At 33.5% G+C, this 22449-nt stretch overlaps 1 protein-coding gene and 1 long non-coding RNA gene across 2 annotated transcripts; both read left to right on the top strand.

Annotated features, from left to right (window-relative positions):
* Nucleotides 1-6124: 6124 nt before the first annotated feature.
* Nucleotides 6125-14904, top strand: LOC134229974 (uncharacterized). The gene is made up of 6 exons (XM_062711748.1): nt 6125-6386; nt 10250-10520; nt 11002-11087; nt 13796-14232; nt 14458-14615; nt 14732-14904. The coding sequence occupies exons 1-6, from the start codon at nt 6129-6131 to the stop codon at nt 14902-14904; spliced, it is 1383 nt and encodes a 460-aa protein (XP_062567732.1). The 5' UTR covers nt 6125-6128.
* On the top strand, nt 7605-9458 carry LOC134229969 (uncharacterized). The gene is made up of 3 exons (XR_009984261.1): nt 7605-8096; nt 8343-8467; nt 8853-9458. It is a non-coding gene; the product is annotated as an uncharacterized LOC134229969 (long non-coding RNA).
* Nucleotides 14905-22449: the final 7545 nt, after the last annotated feature.

Below are 22449 nucleotides of genomic sequence, written 5' to 3'. Positions count from 1 at the left end.
GATTGAGATTTTTTACAATGATAATATTGTTAAGAAAAACGATTTTGCTGCCGTTATGTTTTAGTAAAAATATTGAACGTTATATAGTCATGATTTCGAATTCTGGCCCCTCTTGGCCCTTTATATGAGGGGCCAGCCCAGATCTGAGCTGCAGGCTTTTAAATTTTTTTTTTGTTCAACAAGTGTTCAGAGATTGTTTTTCGTTTTCGAGTTATTGGCAAAAGAAATATTTAGGGGCCAACCCTTCAACTCCTTCATGGGGACGTTTAGCGGAAAATGAAAGGTTGTATACGCGGGTATGTTAAGGCAGCACATGGATCAGAATTCGGCAATTTAACACTTTTTCATAATTATGTAACACTAACAAATCGGAGAAGTCAAGGATAAAACTTTTGCTATAAATATGCATTCTATAGACTTCAATGGAACTTATACTACAGTAAGCACTTCACCATGACGTCACCACGTGATGTCTATAATTAGAAAATATGCCTTAATGAAAAAGTGAAAAGTTCAACACTACCCCGGGGATAATTAATTTCAATTTGTTATAAAAGTTATGTAAAAACATCTCTGTACCATGAAATGTGCTGCTAGAATCCTACTGTCCTATCACAGAAATAATTATTATACACTTTCGGACGAAACCTTCCCAAAATTTTTACATTTTGATCATGACATCGGAAAAAATGCCTCAATTCCCGTAAACCATACGTTTCTAGCAGAACTTTTCAAAAACAATAAAATAAGAACTTTAGATGAAAACAAAAATTAAGTTTCAAGGTCTGCGGCGTAGTGTTGAACTTTTGCATCTTTTCTGTTACAAACGACAGAGGAAAGGCTGATCGGCAAGTAAACACCCTCCCTTCTTTAATTTTACGAAGAAATTAAAGAATTATATTACCATACCTTATTCATAAGCTTTATTCCCACATGAATCACACATGATATTCCTTCTAAATGCTTTTAAACTCCGATTTTTAGTGTTTGTTTACACGAGTTTTCGTTGCGTTTCACTTTCACTCTGCTACTGCTGATCAACAGTTATGACGTCACGGGTTTCGTATTTAACCCCTGTAATAACTACAGAGGCCCATTAACGACAAATTTCCGTTTATATTATGCCTGTGCATATTTTGATTCATTTTTACGACCTCAAATCAATCTAAGATATCGATTTTAAGAAATTGTTATCCCTAAGCCTCACGTCATATAGCTTACTATGACGTCATATCATTTAGGCAAGTAGAGTATTTGGTTGTAGCCTTACCTACCTACGTACTGTTCAGAACATGATTTTGAACATCTTTTGTTCAATATTACTTATCAAAATATTTCTCACTTTCGAGGTATAAAGTTTCAAAGAATTAGCATTCTGGCCCCTTTTGGCCCCTAATTATGTACCATTCGACATAAAATCATAATATATAGTTGTAAATGGTTGAGATAAACATTTTTGCTTCAGTAATGTATAACAAAATATTAACTCATGAAGAGTTATCCATTAAAAACTTCTGGCCCCTCTTGACCCTAATTTAAGCTCACAGCCCCTTTTTCTTAATTTCATCTTGAAGCTCTGAGGATTTGGAACAATTTTTGTTCAACAATTATTCAGAGATTCTTTTTCGTTTTTGAGTTATTTGCAAAAGAAATATTTAGGGGCCAACCCTTCGACTCCCTATTGGGGACGTTTAGCGAAAAATTGAAAGTTGAATACTGTTCAGAACATTATTTTGAACATTTTTTGTTCAATATTATTTATCCAAAATATTTCTCACTTTCGAGATATAAAGCAACAAAGATTTGGCATTTTGGCCCCTTGTAGCCCCTAATTATGCATCATACACCATAAAATTCATAATATGTAATTTCAGATTGTTGAGATGACCATTTTTGCTTCACTAATGTATAACAAAATACTGACTGCTAAAGAATTATCGATTGAAGACTTTTGGCCGCTTTCGGTTCTTTATGTGATGACTCAGCACTTTTTTCAAGGTACCATATTAAACATCTTGTGATTATGCACCAATGTTTCAGTATGTTTTAACGAAATAATTATATTTCAAAAGATATGATGCAAAATGTCACCAAAAAATGTCATTATTCGTATCCTAAATTTTGACCCCACCGAGCTTCCATACTAGGTACTTCCGGAAACTATCCAAACTTGTAGTAACATGGGGACATGTCGTCTATCATCACTGAAAATTTCAACTCTCTAGCTCAAGTCGTTTTTGAGATAATGGACGGACAAGAAGGTCCTCTGAATTTTAATAAAAGGGCAATAACTCCAGACCGGAAGTGAATTTAAATAAAAATGACCGCCCAGAACTAACTTCAGATGACATCGCATCGACAGTGAAAATTTGAAGCAAATCGAACGAGCCATCTCCGAGAAATCTTCTGCACAAATTTTGTAAGGAGAAAAAAGAATAATAACGATTGTTGAGATGACCATTTTTGCTTCACTAATGTATAACAAAATACTGACTGCTAAAGAATTATCGATTGAAGACTTTTGGCCGCTTTCGGTCCTTAATGTGGTGATTCAGCACTATTTTTTTATGGTATCATATTAAAGATCTTGTGATTTTGCACAAATGTTCTTCAGTATGTTTTAACAAAATAATTATATTTTAAAAGATATGATGCAAAATGTCTCAAAAAATCACTCATGATTTGTGTCCTAAATTTTGACCCCCACTGAGCTTCCATAGTAGGCACTTCCGGAAAATATCGTGATACTTGTGGAACATGGCAACATGTCCTCTATCATCCCTGAAAATTTCAGCGTTCTAGCTTGAGCCGTTTTTGAGTTTACTTACGGACAAGTAGGTCCTCTAAATTTCGATCTAAGGGCGATAATTTCCAACCGGAAGTGAATTTTTCAAAATCGAGTTGCCGGTACAAACTTCACATAGAAACACATAAATTCTGAAAATTTGAACGAAATCGATCGAGCCATCTCCGAGAAATCTTCTGCACAAAATCGGTAAGAAAAAAAAGAATAATAACTAGAGCAAAGCTCGTTGCAAAGCAACGAGTAGGTCTTCCGTCTTGTTTGACCGGAAGTAGCTTCATTTTTAACAAAAATGAGAACTAACGCCCAAAATGCTTTGAATCCTCTGGAGCTAAGTTAATTAATGCAAAAATGAGCCATTTTGTGCTACTTCCGGTTTGACTGGAAGTGACAACGACGGGCGGAAAATTAATTTTTATGCTAACAGAGACATATATTACCCAAAAACATGTCAAGAACGGCAAAAATACGCATTTTTCGACTAGTTCCGGTTTGACCGGAAGTGACGACGCCGGACGTATTTTGACGATTTTAATAGATTAATCTTGACATTTTGAACAACTTTGCTTCTTTGACGTATTACAAATTCTCAATACGTTTTAAGATATAAAGAAAAAACCTTCGGCCCCTCTTGATCCCTTATTTTAGAGGTCAGCCCTTTTTCCGAGATCTCGTTTGAAAGATCTTGGAATTCTACACTTCTTTTGTTCTATATGTTTTATCAAAATATTTCCAGGTAAAAAGATGTCGTAGAAAAGGTGTTAAAAATTTTGAAATTCGCGATATGACAATTTTCGGGCCATAGCGAGCGCCGACGTGCGGCACTTCCGATAAAAATAATATACATTTTGCACATCTATAGACTTAGGACTATCATATCTGAAATTTTCACGTTTCTATCTATAGCCATTTTTAGAACGTTCGCTGACAACCTGACCCTTCAAAAATCAGAAAATCAACAATATTTCCGGACCGGAAGTGACGTCATCGAAACGAAAAAAATGAATCAAGTTCAAGTAATGTTACATGACTCCTGAAAGTTTCATTAAAATCCATCAAGCTGTTTTCAAGAAATCGCGAGCACAAAATCGGTAAGAAGAAAAGAATAATAATAGGTAAGAAAAAAAGTGAAAAAGAAACCGAAGAGTAACAAGAAGGTCTTCCGCTGAAGACGGAAGACCTTAATAATAAAAGTGAAAAAGAAACCGAAGAATAATAGAAGGGTCTTCCGCTGAAGACGGAAAACCCTAATAATAATAATAAGAAGAAGAAACAGAGTAAAAACAATATGTTCCCCAACTTCGTTTGGGGAACATAATTATTTTTTTTGAAGGACGATGCAGGATATAATAAAACCAAATGTATTGAAACAAAATATTTTTGGTCCATTGTGATCAATGCGAGACAACTCTTATGCTTTATTAAATAGAGAGACACACCAATGACAAGGCGATAATGACGGCTTTCACATACATTACTAAATTTAATTGTATATTTTTGAAACTCTAGTAAACAGACAGACAGAGTGAGAGACAGACTAGGAAAATAACAGTTTGCAGCAGCAAGAATAGTCATTAAATTGACATTTGGATAGATTCTCTCTTTTTCAAAACTATATGAAATCTCAAAGAAAAGAATTCGGGGCGACATGGCTCTACTTCAGCACATTGGCTAAGAAAAAGTAGAATGAAGATTTTTAAAGACTTTTCATTTATACTTCTATGTAAAAATTTGAACGTTCATTATGGACCTGTCCAACCCCTAGGGTTCATGATTTGAACTGTTACAATTTTGAATCTAAACCACCTATGGATGTTTCATACTGGTACTGTACCAGTAGCCGTCTAGTACCAGTTACCGTCTATTACGTCATTTCGTGTGTTTAAAACGCGATTTTTCGAGATTTTTCTTAAAGATCGTCTGCTGCAGACAGAAAGGTAAACATGAGTAACTTACCATACATCAGAGATAATATGATAGTGGTATACTTTACAAAAACAGTGTTTCGTCCGAATAATCTTCTTGTTTATGATGTGGGGAAGTGACGTCACAACTTTAAAACTGAGGTTTTGTTCTATTTTTTATCTCAAAGCACCCCTATAATCGCGTTTTCGTGAACTCAGATGCGATCAGTAACGCGTTTGTTTATTTTATTGTATTTCTTCAACATGATGCGAAAAGACAATTTCTGTATTTTTTCTCAATTATGGGAGAGCTGATACTGGAATGATTGCAATTGTCTACCTATGCAGTTTGCACAGAACAAAATTATTTCCTGGATTTTGTGTGTGTATGTGTGTGTTTTTTTTTTGTCTCTCAAGTTCTGTTTACATTTAAATTCCTACCAAAATAGCGTTTGTAGCTAGATATTCACACTTAATGAATTGAAATGAAATTATTGCGTGAAAAAAGAAACATCCATCTTTTTTCAAGGGGTCAGCCTCGGTAAAAACAAAGCCCTGTCAACATTTATATTCTTGATATAAGCAAATGAAATGTGGGAAAAGCTCAAACAAATCTTCTTTCCTTTATCAAAAAATTCTGTGGGAAGGGAAAGGGGCATCTGAATAAAAAAAAAATATATATATTAATACGATTCCCTAGCTCACCCGTCTACATGAGTGAATGTAGGATATAATCAGATTAGTGGGGGTTAGATCTTACCATCTAGTAGGCATCTACCATATATTGTCATGATAAAAGTATAAAATACGGGCTAGGCCTATTTCTTGCCATGTACATATGCCGCCGGAGAGAGAGAGAGGGGGGGGGGGAGAGAAAGAGAGAGACCAAATTTTGTAAAATTCAATTGAATTAACATTCAAATTTGAAATAATTTCATATTGATACATAGTGAACTTTTCGTACTGCATGTAGGTCTATACTAATAATGTTCCACAACATCCGCATTGCTGATCGCGTTTTCAGGGTGACGAATTATTACACTTTTAATGACGCACTCAAGTTGTAACTGAGGGTCAATAGGGGATTTATGTATTACTCAGAAAATTGTTTGTCATCTGAAACTGAACAGTATAGTAGTATATAGAGGGACTTTTATCGTTCTACACCTGCTGTGACACGGGATCTCTGGTTTTCCCGTTTCATTCTAACCCCCCCCTCTCTCTCTCTCTCCATTCAATTGCCTCTTACGACCGTGACACACAATTAAGGGGATTGGAAAGGGGGGATTCTAACTTGGATCTTCACGTTTCACAGGTGTATAAAATAGATCTATATATATCAAATTTTAAAGTGTGAGTGGGGGGGGGGGGGTAGGTTTAGATAGAACATTTTTATGAATCATCCGATCATTTTAGAGAAAATGTCGAAACGGCAGTATTCTGCCGAGACAATGGAGAAGGCGGCGGGAGATGTAAAATGCAAAAAACTAAATCCATATCAGGCAGCAAGGGAGTATAATGTCCCGAGGTCTACAATATGCGACAAAGTTAAAGAAAAATACAAAAAATCAAGCAAAGGACCATCTAAAATGTTGTCTGAGGAGGAAGAAAGTAGTCTTGTGGAATATATAAATCATATGAGCACCAGAGGATTTCCGATCACTCGGAAAATGCTGAAGGTGCGTATATAAATTTCCAAAAATTATATGATCAAGGCGATTTAAGGCCAACACAACACACACCCTCCCCACCGATGACCTATCACTGTATTATACATGTGGAGGAAATTCAACTACAAAATTTCTCTTAAAATCTTTCCTGATCACACTTTTAGGGTCAATACATACATTTATTTCCTCATTAATGCATCTTTTTATGATTTACTTTACTGAAAAAATGTATATAAACACCGGCTATTGATTTCCTAATATGACTTACATATGTAATTAGGAAGCGAAAAAAATGTAATGTGCCACACCAAGATTTGATCCAAAGACGTTTCCAAGGATCTCATGCTACCCCTGCGAGGTGAAATTCATGATTTCAGGAACTTTTATGAATCGTTCATGAACATTCATGATGTGTTCATGACTGGTTCATGACTGGTTCATAAAGATGGTTCATGAACTTTATTCATGAATATATTCATAAAATGTAGTTCATGAACAAATGATGAATATATATGAATATTGGTTATTTTCATTTTAAAGACAGAAAAAATGTAGAGTTCAAGGTATTATGAATGTTCATGAATTTTCATGAAGACTAAAATAATTGACAAAAATGATTGACAGAAAACACTCAATACTCTCATAATACAACTTTTGCATGCACATGCAATTGTTGAACAAGCCCCTGGTATAATATATGTTTAATAATAATTCTTTCACCATCTGAAAAAATAAATCATGAAATCTCTAAACATTTAGTGTTTTTATTTGATTTTAATTACACAAACACTGCATCACAATTGACAGCATTTTTTATCAAATGCATTACTTGTGTTTCTTCATAATTTAAATTAAACAGTTATATTCATCATAATGTGCTTTAATTAATATCGTTTTTCATCGCATAACTTTGTTCGACCGAATTTTCTCTAACATCAAACTTTAAACAAGTTGTTGGAAAATGAAACATTCTGGAAAGTGAACTTTGTGAGCTTCGTAAAAAACGTTATGTATATTTATTAACAACTTAAAAAGTATATCACTTGTCTGTACTGTACCGTATTATTCCTGGATCGAAACGCTACATACATTTCAATTTTGGTGCACTTAAAATGTCAAAAGTTTCCCTTGCTTCGTGCGTAAATGATAGAGCACAGACTGCATGGTTGTAGAGTATCTATGATCCACATTCGTATTTTGTACAGTAGTTTTAATTCTCCTATGCGTCTTCACAGCTCAGAATATTCTGTCTGAGGGCGAGAGATTGTTATTATCATGTCATAGGGGGCTGCCATACTTGCTATACGAAACTAAAAGTCAATACATGTATAATTTATGACGTAAAAAAATCAAATTCTTCATTGATAAAACTTATTTTGATATAAAATATTGTATTTTCAGTGAAATGTTATTCAGATAGTGTTTGTAATTTTTTTAAAACAGAAATCTTGGAAATTCGAAACTAAGGTATTTCTTAGCTCTACCGTACATTTTTGAATAGGCGCAAACTTGAAAACGCGCGAGACGTTGGAAGTGGGAATTTGTAGTATGGAAGAATCAGTATTTGTGATCTATTATTTGCATAGTTACTGTGCCGTTTTCGTATTGCATAATTTTATTTCGATCGGGTTCAATATTCTGTTTATACTAATTATGGTAGCCATGCGGTTTGCCTGGCGTTTTGGCTGTGAAGTTTGGTGATGTTGGCCTCCCTAAGGAGTAAGTTTTATATTGTTTTACTTGAATTTATATCTAACTTGATCATCTGTATCTAACAGTATTATGCAATATATTTTATCATGTTTAAATTCTGCAATTACAATGTTTTGTAAAACTGCGCATTTCCAGCATGCGATAGGCATAGGCCTGTTCAGCTCACATGTTAAAGTTACGCATTTAATTTTGTATGATTGCTTATGATTTTGATATTTTGTCAAATTCTTATTATGCTTTTGTAATTTGTAGTTTTTCACCCTCTCACAAGGTGTGTCCTATAAACAGTACAGTCACTGATCTTTGTCAACTTTTAAAGAAAATAACAGAATATGAAGAAGGAAGACTAAATATAGGATCGATCTACTTCATAACTGGTGAGTGACAAAACATGGAGACAATCACTGAGTCAGAAATCTGTCTGTAAATGTTACTTTCTATTTGTAAAATAACAACTAATTAAAGCACATTATAATAAATTAATATGTCTCTTTTTTTTAATGCAATTTTTGTCTAACTTTGCTTTGAGTTTGGATCCAACCATATAACATACATTAATTATAGACTGAGACTCAAAACTCTCATAGGCCTGATTGATCTACAAAATGGCAGTCCAAGAAAATAGGCTTAAATTCCACTCAGAATGTTTAAATTTGGAAGTGTCTCTAATGCAAAATTAAATGAATCTAAAATGCAAGAAAATACAAAAAAGTCTTATGTTTTACAATCATGGGTACTTTCAGAAAATCTTTCTTTTTGAAGGAAAAAGAGAAGCAGTTCACAAATGTTGAGGAGCAGAAGAGAAGAAACTCTGGCTGCACAAAAATCTGAGCTCTTGAAAAAGAAACAAAAAAAAGAAATGAAAATATGAATGATATTCAATCAAAGGATCCAAATGATGAAGTTCTGGAAATTCCACATGGAGAGACAATAAGGATTTTTGAATTGACCATCTCTGCTCGAACTGCTTGAAAGCACTGAAAACTGTTTCCCTGGTGCTGAACAAACTTTTCTCCTAGACTGGAATTAAAAACTGTTCAATTTCTGGCATTAAAACACAATTTGAAACATGCTGAGGAAGGATCCCCCTCTCCTTTTGACCAAGTAAGGTTAAACATTCTGCAAAGAGTTGCATTTGAATTGATTTTTTTTTTTATACTTTTACCTGGAATGAACTACATTACTCATTTACTATGGTTTAATGTGTCAGATTGTCTATTTTAATTTTTTTTACAAAGATTTTGTTGCCATGGTTGGAAAACAAACAACATTTCTGTAAAATCTTTCAAGATGCTGTATTATAAATCATCTACTGTTACTTTTTTTAGCATGACTTCATGCATTTTCATGAATAAACATGAATAATAATATTTCATTTTTTGTTTACGAATAAGCAAGAATATTCATGAATGCTAATGGTTCATGAATTTTATTCATTCATGAACATTCCTGAAAAAATTCATCAAATTATTCATGAATAGTTCATGAAGATCCTATGAACTTATTATTGGACATTCTTGAAATGATGAATCTTCATGAATATGACTCTTCATGAATTATTCATGAAAAAAAATATTCATGAATATTCATCAATTTTCTTTCATGAAGAAAAATTCATGATTTGAAAATGTCCAATAATAAGTTCATAGGATCTTCATGAACATTTCATGAACATTTCATGAATTAAATTCATGAAAAATTCAAGGAAATTCATGAATTATTCATGATCGTCTCGCAGGGGTAGGCGCTCTATCTATACTGAGCTATCTGGCCGCTTAATTTTGAATCCTTTCTTATGAATATGAATTTTCCTCCTTTTGCCTTCACTCAAGGAAGAAGTTTGATTAAAATTGGTTTGCTGGAATCTTCACCAAAACCATTAGACCAGACCTGCACATTCCAATGACATATCTACATGTATACAAATTCAACATAATTCATATACAACCAAACAAAAGTTTCAATTGGAAAAACTACAATTATTCATAATCAAAGAAAGCTAAATTAATTATGAATACAGAAAATTAGACAATATTATCTAGATAAAAAAATGTCAAATATGAGAAAAAATATTTATTGACTAATAACTATTCTTGTGAATAAAATATGTAACGAAAGAGTGTTTCTGTATTATAATGAAGACCTATCGTCGATTTCAGTCCCATGTCGTCGCTATTGTAAAGGAAAGTGGGCGTGACACACTTCTTAACCTAGATAAAGGCCCATCGGACAAGTGGTGTAGGAATTTCTTTCGCAGATACCCCCTGCTTGCTGAGAGGACTCCAGAGGCACAGGATAAGGCCCGCTTCCGCATGTCCAATTGGACTGTCATGAAACAATACTTCACCCTCCTAGAGGATACGGTGAAGAATTTAGAACTGAAAGACAAACCGTCGCAGATTTTTAACTGCGACGAGACAGGATTTAGTGGTATGCTTCTCAGGTCAATTTACACTGTACATTTAAGGGCATTTACGTGTGGAAAATGATGTCATGTTGGTAAGAAAATCAAATTTTGTGACACCAAAGGCATATCAATCATCACAGTATGTTCAATGGGTAAAATGGCTCACAAATACTATATTAATTTCTGCACATTACATATATATATTAATGATGGCATGAAACGAAAATTTGCCGGAAAGCTTCACCATGTACTGTAGGCTAGCGTATTGATGAGTACTTTTCCAATCAGTTTTCTTTTTTATACCTACATAAAGATAAAATTATCATGTTTTTAGAACAACAAAACACGCGCGAAAAGCACGTGTGATTAATCGGCACTAAAAAGCACTGAAACGATTGTCCCCCACAAATCAGTTTTGATGTATCGTCATGAATAGGACATTTAAGATAAGTTGTCCTAAGTTTCTAATATGTGTCCAATGTTTTACTTATATCTATATCTTAGGAAAGGAAAAGAGCAAGCAAAAAGTCATTGTGAACAAGGGAACCTACGCATATCAGCAGAGGAATCTGACCAATTCCCATATAACGGTATCTTTCATGACAAACTGGTTTGAAGTCGAGTAGTAAAGGTATAACAGACAGACGACGGACAATAGATGATCAGAAAATAATAATAAAAAAATACATCACTCCCTTTGATTGGTAAATGTATATATATAAGTATTTAGCTGAGGGTATTATTTAGAATTTTCATCCTGAGAAAAGCATTGACAACCGAGGTGTTTTCTGTAAATTTCTTTTTCTTCTTATTTCTATTCCCTTTTTCTTGACAGGCCCACATATAATAATAATAATAATAATAATAATAATAATAATAATACTTTATTTAGAGAAGGTGGCCCGATTAGTGTGACACACTATTCTTCCCCAGGACCTTCTAATTTCAACAACAATATTACATCAAATTAGCAAAGATATACAAACAACTAAGCAAGTCAATTAAAATACAAGTACATGTTTGATGTCATATGATGATTATGATAATCAAAATTAAATAGCAATGATAAAAAAAAAATAAATTAAGATGACATAAAAAGTTATAAAAATGTAATATCAGTAAGATTTTACAATACATAAATTATATACATGTGCAAAAGATATAAATCAGAGGTAATCAAGTTCTGTTCATGAAGATATATTTTTCTACATTTCGTTTAAAAACTGGCAGACTTGGTGCACATCTTATATTTAAAGGTAAACTGTTCCAAATATGAACTCCGGAATATTGGAGTGAATTTTTAAACAAATTTGTTCGGTATTTTGGTAGGCGAAGGTCAAAATTAGATTCTGAACGTAAAGTATACGCATTTGAAGTTTGACAAATAAATAAATCTTGTAGGTAAGAAGGGCTCTGATTGTTGAATATTTTGTACAACAAGATACATTTATGCAAAGTTACTAAGTCAAAAACAGATAGCCACCCTAATTTTTCAAATAATGTCTTAGAAGGAGCATCAGGGGCAGCATCAAGTATAATTCTAGCGGCCCGTTTTTGAAGCTTATGGATTCTCTCCATGTAACTATGTGGTGCATTACCCCAGATAGTCAGACAATAATTAATAGAAGGTAGGATAAAGGCATTGTAAAACAGTTTTCTAGTTCTCAAAGGAAGAAATTTCTTGATTTTCCGCAAAGTAAATAATTTGTATGTTAAAGATTTGCAGACCGAGTCTACATGGTCATGAAAATTTAGCGTTTGATCTATATGAACCCCAAGTAGTTTTTCTGCTTCAACATTATTAAGGTGTTTGCCAGAGACATGTAAACTGAGATTTGGATTATTTAATTTCGATTTCCTTTGTTTAGTACCCATCAGCATACATTGTGTTTTGTCAATATTAAGAGCCATTTGATTTTCTAAGCACCATTTTTCAATATTTTCTAAATCAGAATTTAGGGCCGTTTCAATACTAAATATATTATTTTCATAAATATGCAGAGTTGCGTCATCAGCAAACATATCGATATTTGCATGACTTACGTGTAAGGGAAGGTCATTGATATACAACAAAAACAAAAGGGGGCCTAATATTGATCCTTGTGGCACTCCTGCTGTGACAGATAAGACATCAGAAGAAGTTGTACCAATTTTTACACACTGTGTCCTGTTATTTAGATATGAGTGAAACCATTTAATTGACAATTCATCAAAGTTGTAGTTCTTTAATTTTTCTATAAGAATATCATGACTCACTAAATCAAAAGCTTTGCTGAAATCCAAAAATGTTATACCTATGAGGTTACCTTCGTCCATAGCATGCAACCAAGCATCTGTTAATTTAGTAAGTGCTGTTTGACAAGAGTGAAATTCTCTGAACCCAGATTGAGATTTTGTTATAAGGTCAAAAGTGGAGGTAAAATCTCGCATTTGGTTAGCTATGTGCTTTTCAATTAGTTTGGATAGTGTTGGAAGTATAGAAATGGGACGGTAGTTGCTGGGGTCTGCTTTGTTGCCCTTTTTATATACAGGGGTGACTTTTGCTTGTTTCAACTTTGATGGAAAACTACCACTACTGATACTAGCATTGATTAAATGAGTGACTGATTTATTAATGATACTTGCTGCTAGTTTTAGGAGACGAGGTCCTATGAAGTCAATGCCTGCAGATTTATTGACATCAAGTCCGTTCAACGAATCAAATACTTCTGTTTCACTGATTGGTGTAAGGCTAAAAAAGTTATCACCAAGTTTAGATTTTGTGAATTGTCTTAACAATTCTGGATTGAATTTGCAGTTTGGTAAATTATTTAAAAGTTTACTTGAGATTCCTGTAAAGTGTTGATTAAAAATATTAGCAATTTCTTGTGAACTGTTAGTTTCTGAGTCATTATGAGTGATATGGGAAGGAGTAAAAGTTTTAGTATTAGACGCCAATTGATTTAAATATCCCCACATCTCTTTTGGATTTGAACTGTCTTCAATGGCTGATTTGTAATACAAAGCTTTTGCATTGTCAATCAGGAGTACAACTTTATTTCTCCATATTCGGAAATTTTCATAATCCCCTTTATGGTGATAAAAATCTCGAAAATGTCTAGCTTCATTTATTTCTTTAGTTAGCCACTTTGGTCTAGTTTCAGTCTTAACTCTCTTACATTTTATTTTAGCATGTTTGTCAAGGACGTTATTAAACATTATATAGAATTTATCAAGAATGTCATTAGGATCGTGTAATTCTGTAAGGCTATCAAAATTTTCATTTGTTAGGTCAGACAGAAAATTTGCTTCGTTAAAGTTCTTGATATGTGTAGCAGGAGATGGTAGGGTCCTTCCTACATATCTCATCTTTGAAGGATCGTTACCTCATAGAAACTTCAGGGAGGGTGTACCCGCAAACTGGTTATATGGGTCGTCTGACAGTGGATACATGGACAGCGAGTTGTTCGAATTGTGGTTTGAGAAAATTTTCATTCCATTTTGCGGTAGCAGGAGGCCAGTTCTATTAACCTTCGATAACCACGATTCGCACATCTCGCTGTCTTTGTTGAAGCTGTCGATTTCTCATGATATTCATATCATCGGTCTTCCTCCCCATACCACACATATTCTTCAGCCATTAGACGTGGACATATGTGGTCCTTTGAAGGAGAAGTTGGCGTCTCTGGCTACTGTGTTAGGCTACCTTAGCAGTAATGTCCAGATAGGGAAAGCTAAGTTCCCCGCCCTTTTAAGGTACATATCTTAATGAAATCATTTTGAACTCTAAATATTTCCTTTTATGTCCAATGACTAAGAGGGAATTGGTGCAACTGGTCGGGTGAAATAACGAGCAGTTATCAATCTCATAAACTTGGTAGGATATATAGATTAATTCTTAGTTAATTGCAATAAAATAACTAGGTATCAAGCGTCAATTAAATAGTTCTCTAAAAACTGTTGCAATAATCATCATTTCAGCACAGCCATTGATAGTGTATGCTCTCCGGCACGGGTAAAGGCTGCTTTCCGAAAGCCTGGAATGTATCCAGTTGACATAGGTGCTGTTGATAAAACACAAATACAATCACAGACAGACGCCTCAGAGAAAAATAAAGAAACTACTAGCTCTAATTCAGGTGATGCATGCATGTACATTCATCTGTATTAAACATACAATCTAGTAGCTTATTCACCTACTTACTATAATTTCCCACTAAACATCTGTAAACAATTCTTTGTTAATATCAAACAGATTCACGCAGCATACAGATTGTGTGTGACAAGTGTGGGGAATCAATGGACGTGGACGTATGCTCCATTGCTTCATCGACAAATCCATTTGTACGAAGTGGATTGATTCCTGAAAAACTTGGGGCAATTTTGGTCCCTCCTATGAAAAGTCAGCAACTAAAAAGAGCAAACTAACTGGTAATGTATTTTTTTTCTGTTTTCACTTAAATTTCCCTCAAAATCTTAAGTATTCTAATTTCAAATGCATGCAATATGCCCCTAAAATATGCCCATTTATGGGAGAGGTCTGCTGACCTCCTGCTCCCGGTAATAAAAATAGAATAACAAATAATATTTCATATTTGAAGGAGAGGCTATCATACTTCAAATGGAAGAAAAGGAAGAAGCTGTAAAAAAGACTAAAGAGGATAAAGAAAACAGGAAGATTGAGAGAATTAAGAAAAGAAAAGGGAAAGAGAGAATTTCGGAAGAGAAACGATTGATGGCTGAAAAAAAGAAGACAGAAAGGGTAAAAAAGAAAAAAGAAGCAGAGAGAGACAAGGAAAGGAAAAGGGTTATCAGAGAAAGGAAAAGAATGAGAAAACAAAGCAAAACTAGTGATGTATGCTTAGTGTGTAATGGGATTGATCCGGTTGCAGAGACGGAGAATGATTTTGTTGAATGGGTGCAATGTAATCTATGTGATGGATGGGTGTACAGGAGCTGTTCAAATATTGGATTGGTTGAGAATGAGGAGTACATGTGCGATGAGTGTTTGTCTTTATCTGAAGAGTAGAACTATGATATGTATTTATATACATATGATTATAATAGATATTGGCGGTGGTGAGCAAAGACTGTGATGAGAAAAGACTGTGATGAGCAAAGACTGTGATGAGAAAAGACTGATCGGTGTGTCATATTATAGAGCATCATTTGCTATGTTAAAAGGAATAAAATGCAATGACATTTCATATCAACGACAAAGGAAAATACAGTATGAATTTAACCATGGAATTATGACTTATCCTTGGGTCATGAGTGATGACAACAATCATATGAATCATTATCAAAATCTATTCATGCAGTAGTAGAGCCGCTGGCATGGCACAATGGTTAGAGCGGCGGGCGCAAAGATCTGATGATTCTTGCGAATCCCGCTGTGGGACGTGGATGATCTGCAACAACACTGTGAAATATTATCAAAAACTGTCCATGCAGTAAAAAAGTTATGACCAGTGCTAAATTTCAGCACCTAGGTACAGTATGACCCTGACCTTGAAGATATGACCTTCGGTCAAGGTCATGACTTATCCTTAGGTGATAGACAACAACACTGTGAAATATTATCAAAAACTGTCCATGCAGTAAAATTTCAGCTAAATTTCAGCACCTAGGTACAGTATGACCTTGACCTTGAAGATATGACCTTCGGTCAAGGTCATGACTTATCCTTAGGTGATAGACAACAACACTGTGAAATATTATCAAAAACTGTTCATGCAGTAAAAAGTTATGGACAGTGCTAAATTTCAGCACCTAGGTAAAGTATGACCTTGACCTTGAAGATATGACCTTCGGTCAAGGTCATGACTTATCCTTAGGTGATAGACAACAACACTGTGAAATATTATCAAAAACTGTCCATGCAGTAAAAAGTTATGACCAGTGCTAAATTTCAGCACCTAGGTACAGTATGACCTTGACCTTGAAGATATGACCTTTGGTCAAGGTCATGACTTATCCTTTGGTGATAGACAACAACACTGTGAAATATTATCAAAAACTGTCCATGCAGTAAAAAGTTATGACCCAGATAAAATTTTATTACCTAAGTGCATTATGACCTTGACCTTGAAGGTATGACCTAGGTCAAGGTCTTGACCCATCTTAATGTCAAGGGCAACAAAACTGTGTAGTATCATTAAGATATACTTATGCCATAAAAAGATTTGCCTCAGACAAAATGTTAAACCTATGAGTGCGAATATAATTCCCCTGCAGGAGGCCCCACAATCATTAGAAATGACGTAGACGGTAACTGGTACAGTGCATACGGGAAAATGGCGTCCTACCCTACCCCTCTTTAACGGTATGAAAACAAAAGTTTCATGAGTAGGACTAGCAAAAAAAATTATATATTCTGATAGAGAAAGAGTAAAGCTTTATATATGCCAAGTTTTATCTCCAAATTGTGTCAAATAGTGAAGCAATGAAAGAAAAACCTCCATTTTTAGACGGCTACTGGTACAGGACCAGTATAAATATGAACAATCATAGCTTTACTTTTCTTGAGAAAAAAATTTAAAGATGTTTTCTTTATATTCTTAAGTGAATTTTGATCTTCCATTATGGCCCCACATTACCTTCGGGAGTGATGATGTGAACAAAATTTAATCTACATCACCCGAGAGAGCTTTCATATGAATTTAAACAATTTTTCACTGATTTGTAATTATCTTTCCTTGGAAAAGGAAATGGTCCCTCATTTGAATCAACGTGAATCCCCTTTACATAATGATATTTTGTACCATTTTTTTTTCAAAACTGGCCCAGTAGTACTCGAGAACATAAAAAAAAAATGTGAAAAAGTTTACGACAACGCCAACGACGGAAAAATTTCAATCAGAACCTTCGGCTCAAGTTAGCAAACACAGGTACATGTACTCCATCTTTTTTAGTGATTATTATTGGAATGTATTTGATACTAGATTGAGAAACAATTGTATTTTGACTAATATTTTCCTGTATAACATGAATGAAAGTCAACTTTGCACTTGTGGAAAAATAACGTATATAAAATTTTCTTGTACAAAAAACACTGCCCCAAGAGGCGATCTATTTAAGGACAGATGATACGAACTTTTCCCCACAAAATTGAAAATAACAACTTAAGTCATGGTTTAATAAGTAAAATGAATAGGTTTCTCAGCGTAGTTTTTAATTTTTGAATCATTTATCAATTTTTGACTAAAATGGGATTTGAAGTGAAAAATATTTTTTTTTAGATAAATAAGGATGGTTTTCAGAGAGGCAGATTTTTTACGTAATAGAAGGTTTACAATTTCTTAATATTATAGAAATTTATTAGTTCCATCAGATTCAATGAAAGGATGTATTCGCTTTAACAAAAGAATTGACCTATAGGAGAGAAAAATTTTCCGGAAAAAGTGACATTTAAAAATCAATCTTTATTTGTTGTTTTCTATCGAATATATGTCTAAATTTTTCAAATTTGTATGTTATACCTAAAATTTATTAATTACAACTTTACAATAAACCTCCAAAGTTGACCGAAACACCATTTTGTCGGTTAAAGCGTTGATTTTTGCATGAATTTTGGCCTTGAAGTCCTTCAGGGCAGGCCTGCCCCTAAAAAATATTGTGGTATTTTGATAGTTTAGGATGTAAGGAATAATTTAAGATACGATTTTTTAGGGGCAACCCTGCCCTGAGGTCGAAATTCACAAAAAACCTACAAAAAATAAGGAAACCTGATTTTCATAATCTGCTTTAAATTTATGCAGATCAATCTTATAGTCAGACTAGCTCAGCTGATATATACGCTGGCTTTTTTACACCTTGTATACTTTCTTTTTAAAGTCCGGGGTTAGAATCCACCTGGTACAACACTTTTTAAAGTTTTAAATTTCGTCTTCTCATAGACTATTTTAATTTTTTATATAGACCTGTGTATTTTTCCTTCAATTATCTATTCTTTATGCATGCACATTCTTGATATAAGACTAAAGAGATATCAAATCGTAACAATCCAATGTACAGTTGTCAGTCAGGCGGAACGAACCTCAGCACTTTCTCCGAGGACAAGAATAACTCACTATGTGTTACTCCGTACAGGTATTCATGGCAGCATTGAGCTGCAATGATTTTCAATTGTATATATTTCTTAGAATTTAATCACATTGATTTTAGCTACATATTTCAGTAAATGCACTCCCTGGGATTTCATTTAGGCCTATATAATTTGCACACATTATTGACATGTTTTATTATATCCACGGATAAATAGCCTAGACATTAAGAATAGAATTTCAGAGACAGTAGACATTACCTTTATGCACAAAAGAAGTAAAGACAAATATTATTTATTACACTTGGATATAACAAGCTCAGAAAATTAATGAAAGGGTTCCTCCTACCTCTACTCACTGACATAAAGATTTAGGTAAAACAAATTGTTTTGTTATACCCTTATAAATATCCTTCTATATATTTATTACTAATAAAAAGTCCAACAAAAGAAATGTTTATTACATCGGTCTAACAATTTCACTATTGACCGGTCTTACATAAGAATTGTTAGACCGCAACGTCACTCGTCTGTTACGTCACAATTAATAATCATCGTTCAATATCGGCGACGCGAAAATAGCCGAAGATAAGAGCTATTAAGAGTTGTTGCTAACAGTAAGGTAAGGTAGAAGGGAAGAGTATGTATTGTGATAAATAATTTTTGTGATATAATAGATTTATAATTGATTTTGTTCTTCCTCAGCTTGATGTTTTATATATCTACTGAAGATAAAATTGATCAATCTTAAGTGAGCAGTGAAGGGTATAACAAAACAGTTATAGACTGGGATTCGGGCAACATATGATTTGTTGGACCTAAAGATGAAAATGTTGCCCTTGGCCTGCGGCCTCGGGCAACATTTTCACCTTCAGGTCCAACAAATCATATGTTGCCCTCATACCCAGTCAATAACTGTATAATATGTATTCAGCCTAATGTCATTTACTGGAACGGAAATCGACAAGCTTTTTGTAGAGAAAAAAAACCAAGCCCGGTCCTATAGGTCAGATCCCTATTTATAACGAAGTGATCCTTAGGCCAAAAATATACATCAATCCAGGCATCCATTTTTTGTTTGTATCATCTGTCCTTAATGTTACATTTACCCTAATACAAAATAATATAGAAAACTAAATACCTTATAATCCCTATCAACAGCCCCTGGAGCTTAGAAAATTGCAAAAAGGTGGGCGGTTATTTTAGTATTCTTTTTATAATATCTAATGTCATATTTTAACTTCAAAAATCTTTTGAAAAAATAAATAAATACAAGGAACCACTAAAATAATGTCTAACTTTACTTAAAGTTAAGATACTCCACCCAAATTATGCTAAATTATTCATTTTCGACTGAGAAAATGGATAATAGACAAGCTTCATTTTCACTTTCTTCAATTTTATGATACGATTCTAGTTGATTTTAATCACTGTACCGGGGCTCTTATTTCCTGACAATTGAAAGAAGACCTCAGGGGGTGCTTATAGGGGCAGGGGCGGTAAATAGGGATTATACGGTACAACAAATCAAAGTAATCTCATTTGTAATTTAATGTTCATAGTATTCACACTCGTAAATAAAAGTTGTAACTATTTTAAAATAGTAAATCAAAACTCGACAAAACAATATACGCCCCGAATCTATCAATCCAGGCGCATAAAAACCAGTTTTACCAAATGTAAAGTTTTATCTCTATTCGTGTTCCAAAATAAGTAATATTTTATTGCAAATTAATCTAAATATCTACATAAATATAAAGAATCATATCCGAATAGGTTAACATTTGATATTTGACTTAGGCGTAGGCGGGAGAACAGTATTATCGTTCGCAGTTCTTATTCAATTGTTCCTTTCAAATACTTGAACTATATTTTTTCCCTCCACCATGCTTCATTTTTTTAAGACATACACACACTTGTAAACACATGCAATTTGAAGCTATTTATTAAGTTATTTACATTTTTGGCATTTTTTTTAATGATATATAAAAATCACAATCGTGGAAAAAACCACATACTTAAAGGCAATGTAACAATATAGTTTAACAAAAGTGTTCTAAAATTAATGCAGTATTATTAAAATAAACCAGATTTTTCCCTATATATTTGTTATTTCAAGATTTTCATAAGCAACTTTGTTCTCTACTTTTAACTCCTCGTATTGGACTCTGTTTTCAGAATTGTTTAAATCCTCGTAAAATTGTTTTTGAAAATCAGTTTGTACATCCGAACATGTGGACCTTATATTTGTCTCGTTTCTATTTTTTGGAATTCGGTGTCTTTTCTTCCCTTGAAAGAAATTATGGAGTTTTCTCCTAAAATTGTTTTTAAAAAAACAAGATAAAGAATTAAACACTGTAAGTAACGTTTTCATCTTAAGAATATATATTGAGAGTCAGAGAAGATTGTTTTTCGATTCAAATTTCCAAAAATAATAATATGAAGATTACCACTCTTACCTGTTGAATGAAATAAAGACAGCAAAACATAATAAAAGTAAACCGTTAAGAGCTGCGGAAACTGAAAATCCTATTTCCCATTTATTTGATGACGCTTTATCTACAACAGAAAAATATCATAACAGTAAATCTTATTTTTTACTTGAGATTTTACATATCGCTAGCAAAAAAGATATAGCACAAAGATATCAGTTTGATTATGTATATTAATAAAGAAGATTAAAAAAAGAAATATTTCATCCGGCTAATTCATTTATCAAACGGTACGACCTCTGAAATTTAAAAATATAGATGGAAACATACTCTATTTGACAATTTTTTTTTATTCAGAATACTTTTCTTTCTCGTTTGAAAATACTAGTTTTTCTCCAGACGAAGCAGTATTACATGTACTATCAAAACTACATTGCAGTACATGTAACAGATTGTTCACATTCACTGAAATTTCTTAGTCTTCATTATAGGATCTGATGTGCTCACTGGGATACTGTATTAGGGCACATGGTCTAGGGACTTTTTTCTTGAACGAAATATCATTTTTTGAATTAATACAAATATGTGTATTAATATTTCACGTACGTTAATTTGGATCAAGATACGCCTACATGTACCAACCTTCAATGCAGGTTCCATGAGCATGGTGACATGTATGACTGCATTTTCGTGGACAAAGCGTAGAACAGTTTTCGCCAAAATACCCTTCCTGATAAACTGATAAAGAACACACTTTGAGCAACAAAATTAGATCTATTATTTCAATGCACCGGATAATGAAATTTTTCGCACAATTTTTAAGACTGAGATCTTTTCAAAAAAATGGACAGAAATTGAATGCAAATGAAAATTGGAATTTTAATTCTGGTTCTTACAGTACAAACACCTCATCCCGGTGTAACCTTTTGAGCATCCATCTATACAAACTCCATCTACGTTGCTGCAAATTCCATTGATGCAGTTTTTACTACAACGATTACTGCAATTTTGACCAAACAAGCCAACTGGACATGCTGTTTAAAGATGCATAAAGATGAATAAACAAACAACGTAAATTGAACTTGAAATATTATCAAAATACAAAATGACAAACACAGCATATGTAATTCCTTAAACTGACTTTTAGTTGACTGAAAGTTCGGACATTTGACTCAATCTTCGAGGTCTGTCTTTCAAACAATTTTCTTCCCCAATCAGTGACCTTTTTTTTTTTTTTGGTTGAAAGAGCCATCCTTTGAAAAACTTACCTTCGTTACAGAGATTTCCAGAATATCCGAAGTCACATCCCATTTTACAAAATCCATTCTCCTTGTTACAAAAGGTGTTGTTAAGACAGTGGTCACTGCAGATAGAAACACAACTAGGACCATAGGTTTTGTTTTCACACTCTACAAAGAATCATTTGAAAAGAGTAATTTTATGTAATTCTTTATTAAGTTTTTATTTTGAAAAAAGAAATTAAAAACCTTTAATAAA

This window comes from Saccostrea cucullata, unplaced genomic scaffold (genome assembly GCF_032062105.1).
Source record: "Saccostrea cucullata isolate Sc308-1 unplaced genomic scaffold, CSIRO_AGI_Scuc_v1 ctg683, whole genome shotgun sequence".
Lineage (NCBI taxonomy): Eukaryota > Metazoa > Mollusca > Bivalvia > Ostreida > Ostreidae > Saccostrea > Saccostrea cuccullata.
This window is presented reverse-complemented; position numbering and strand designations above follow the sequence as displayed.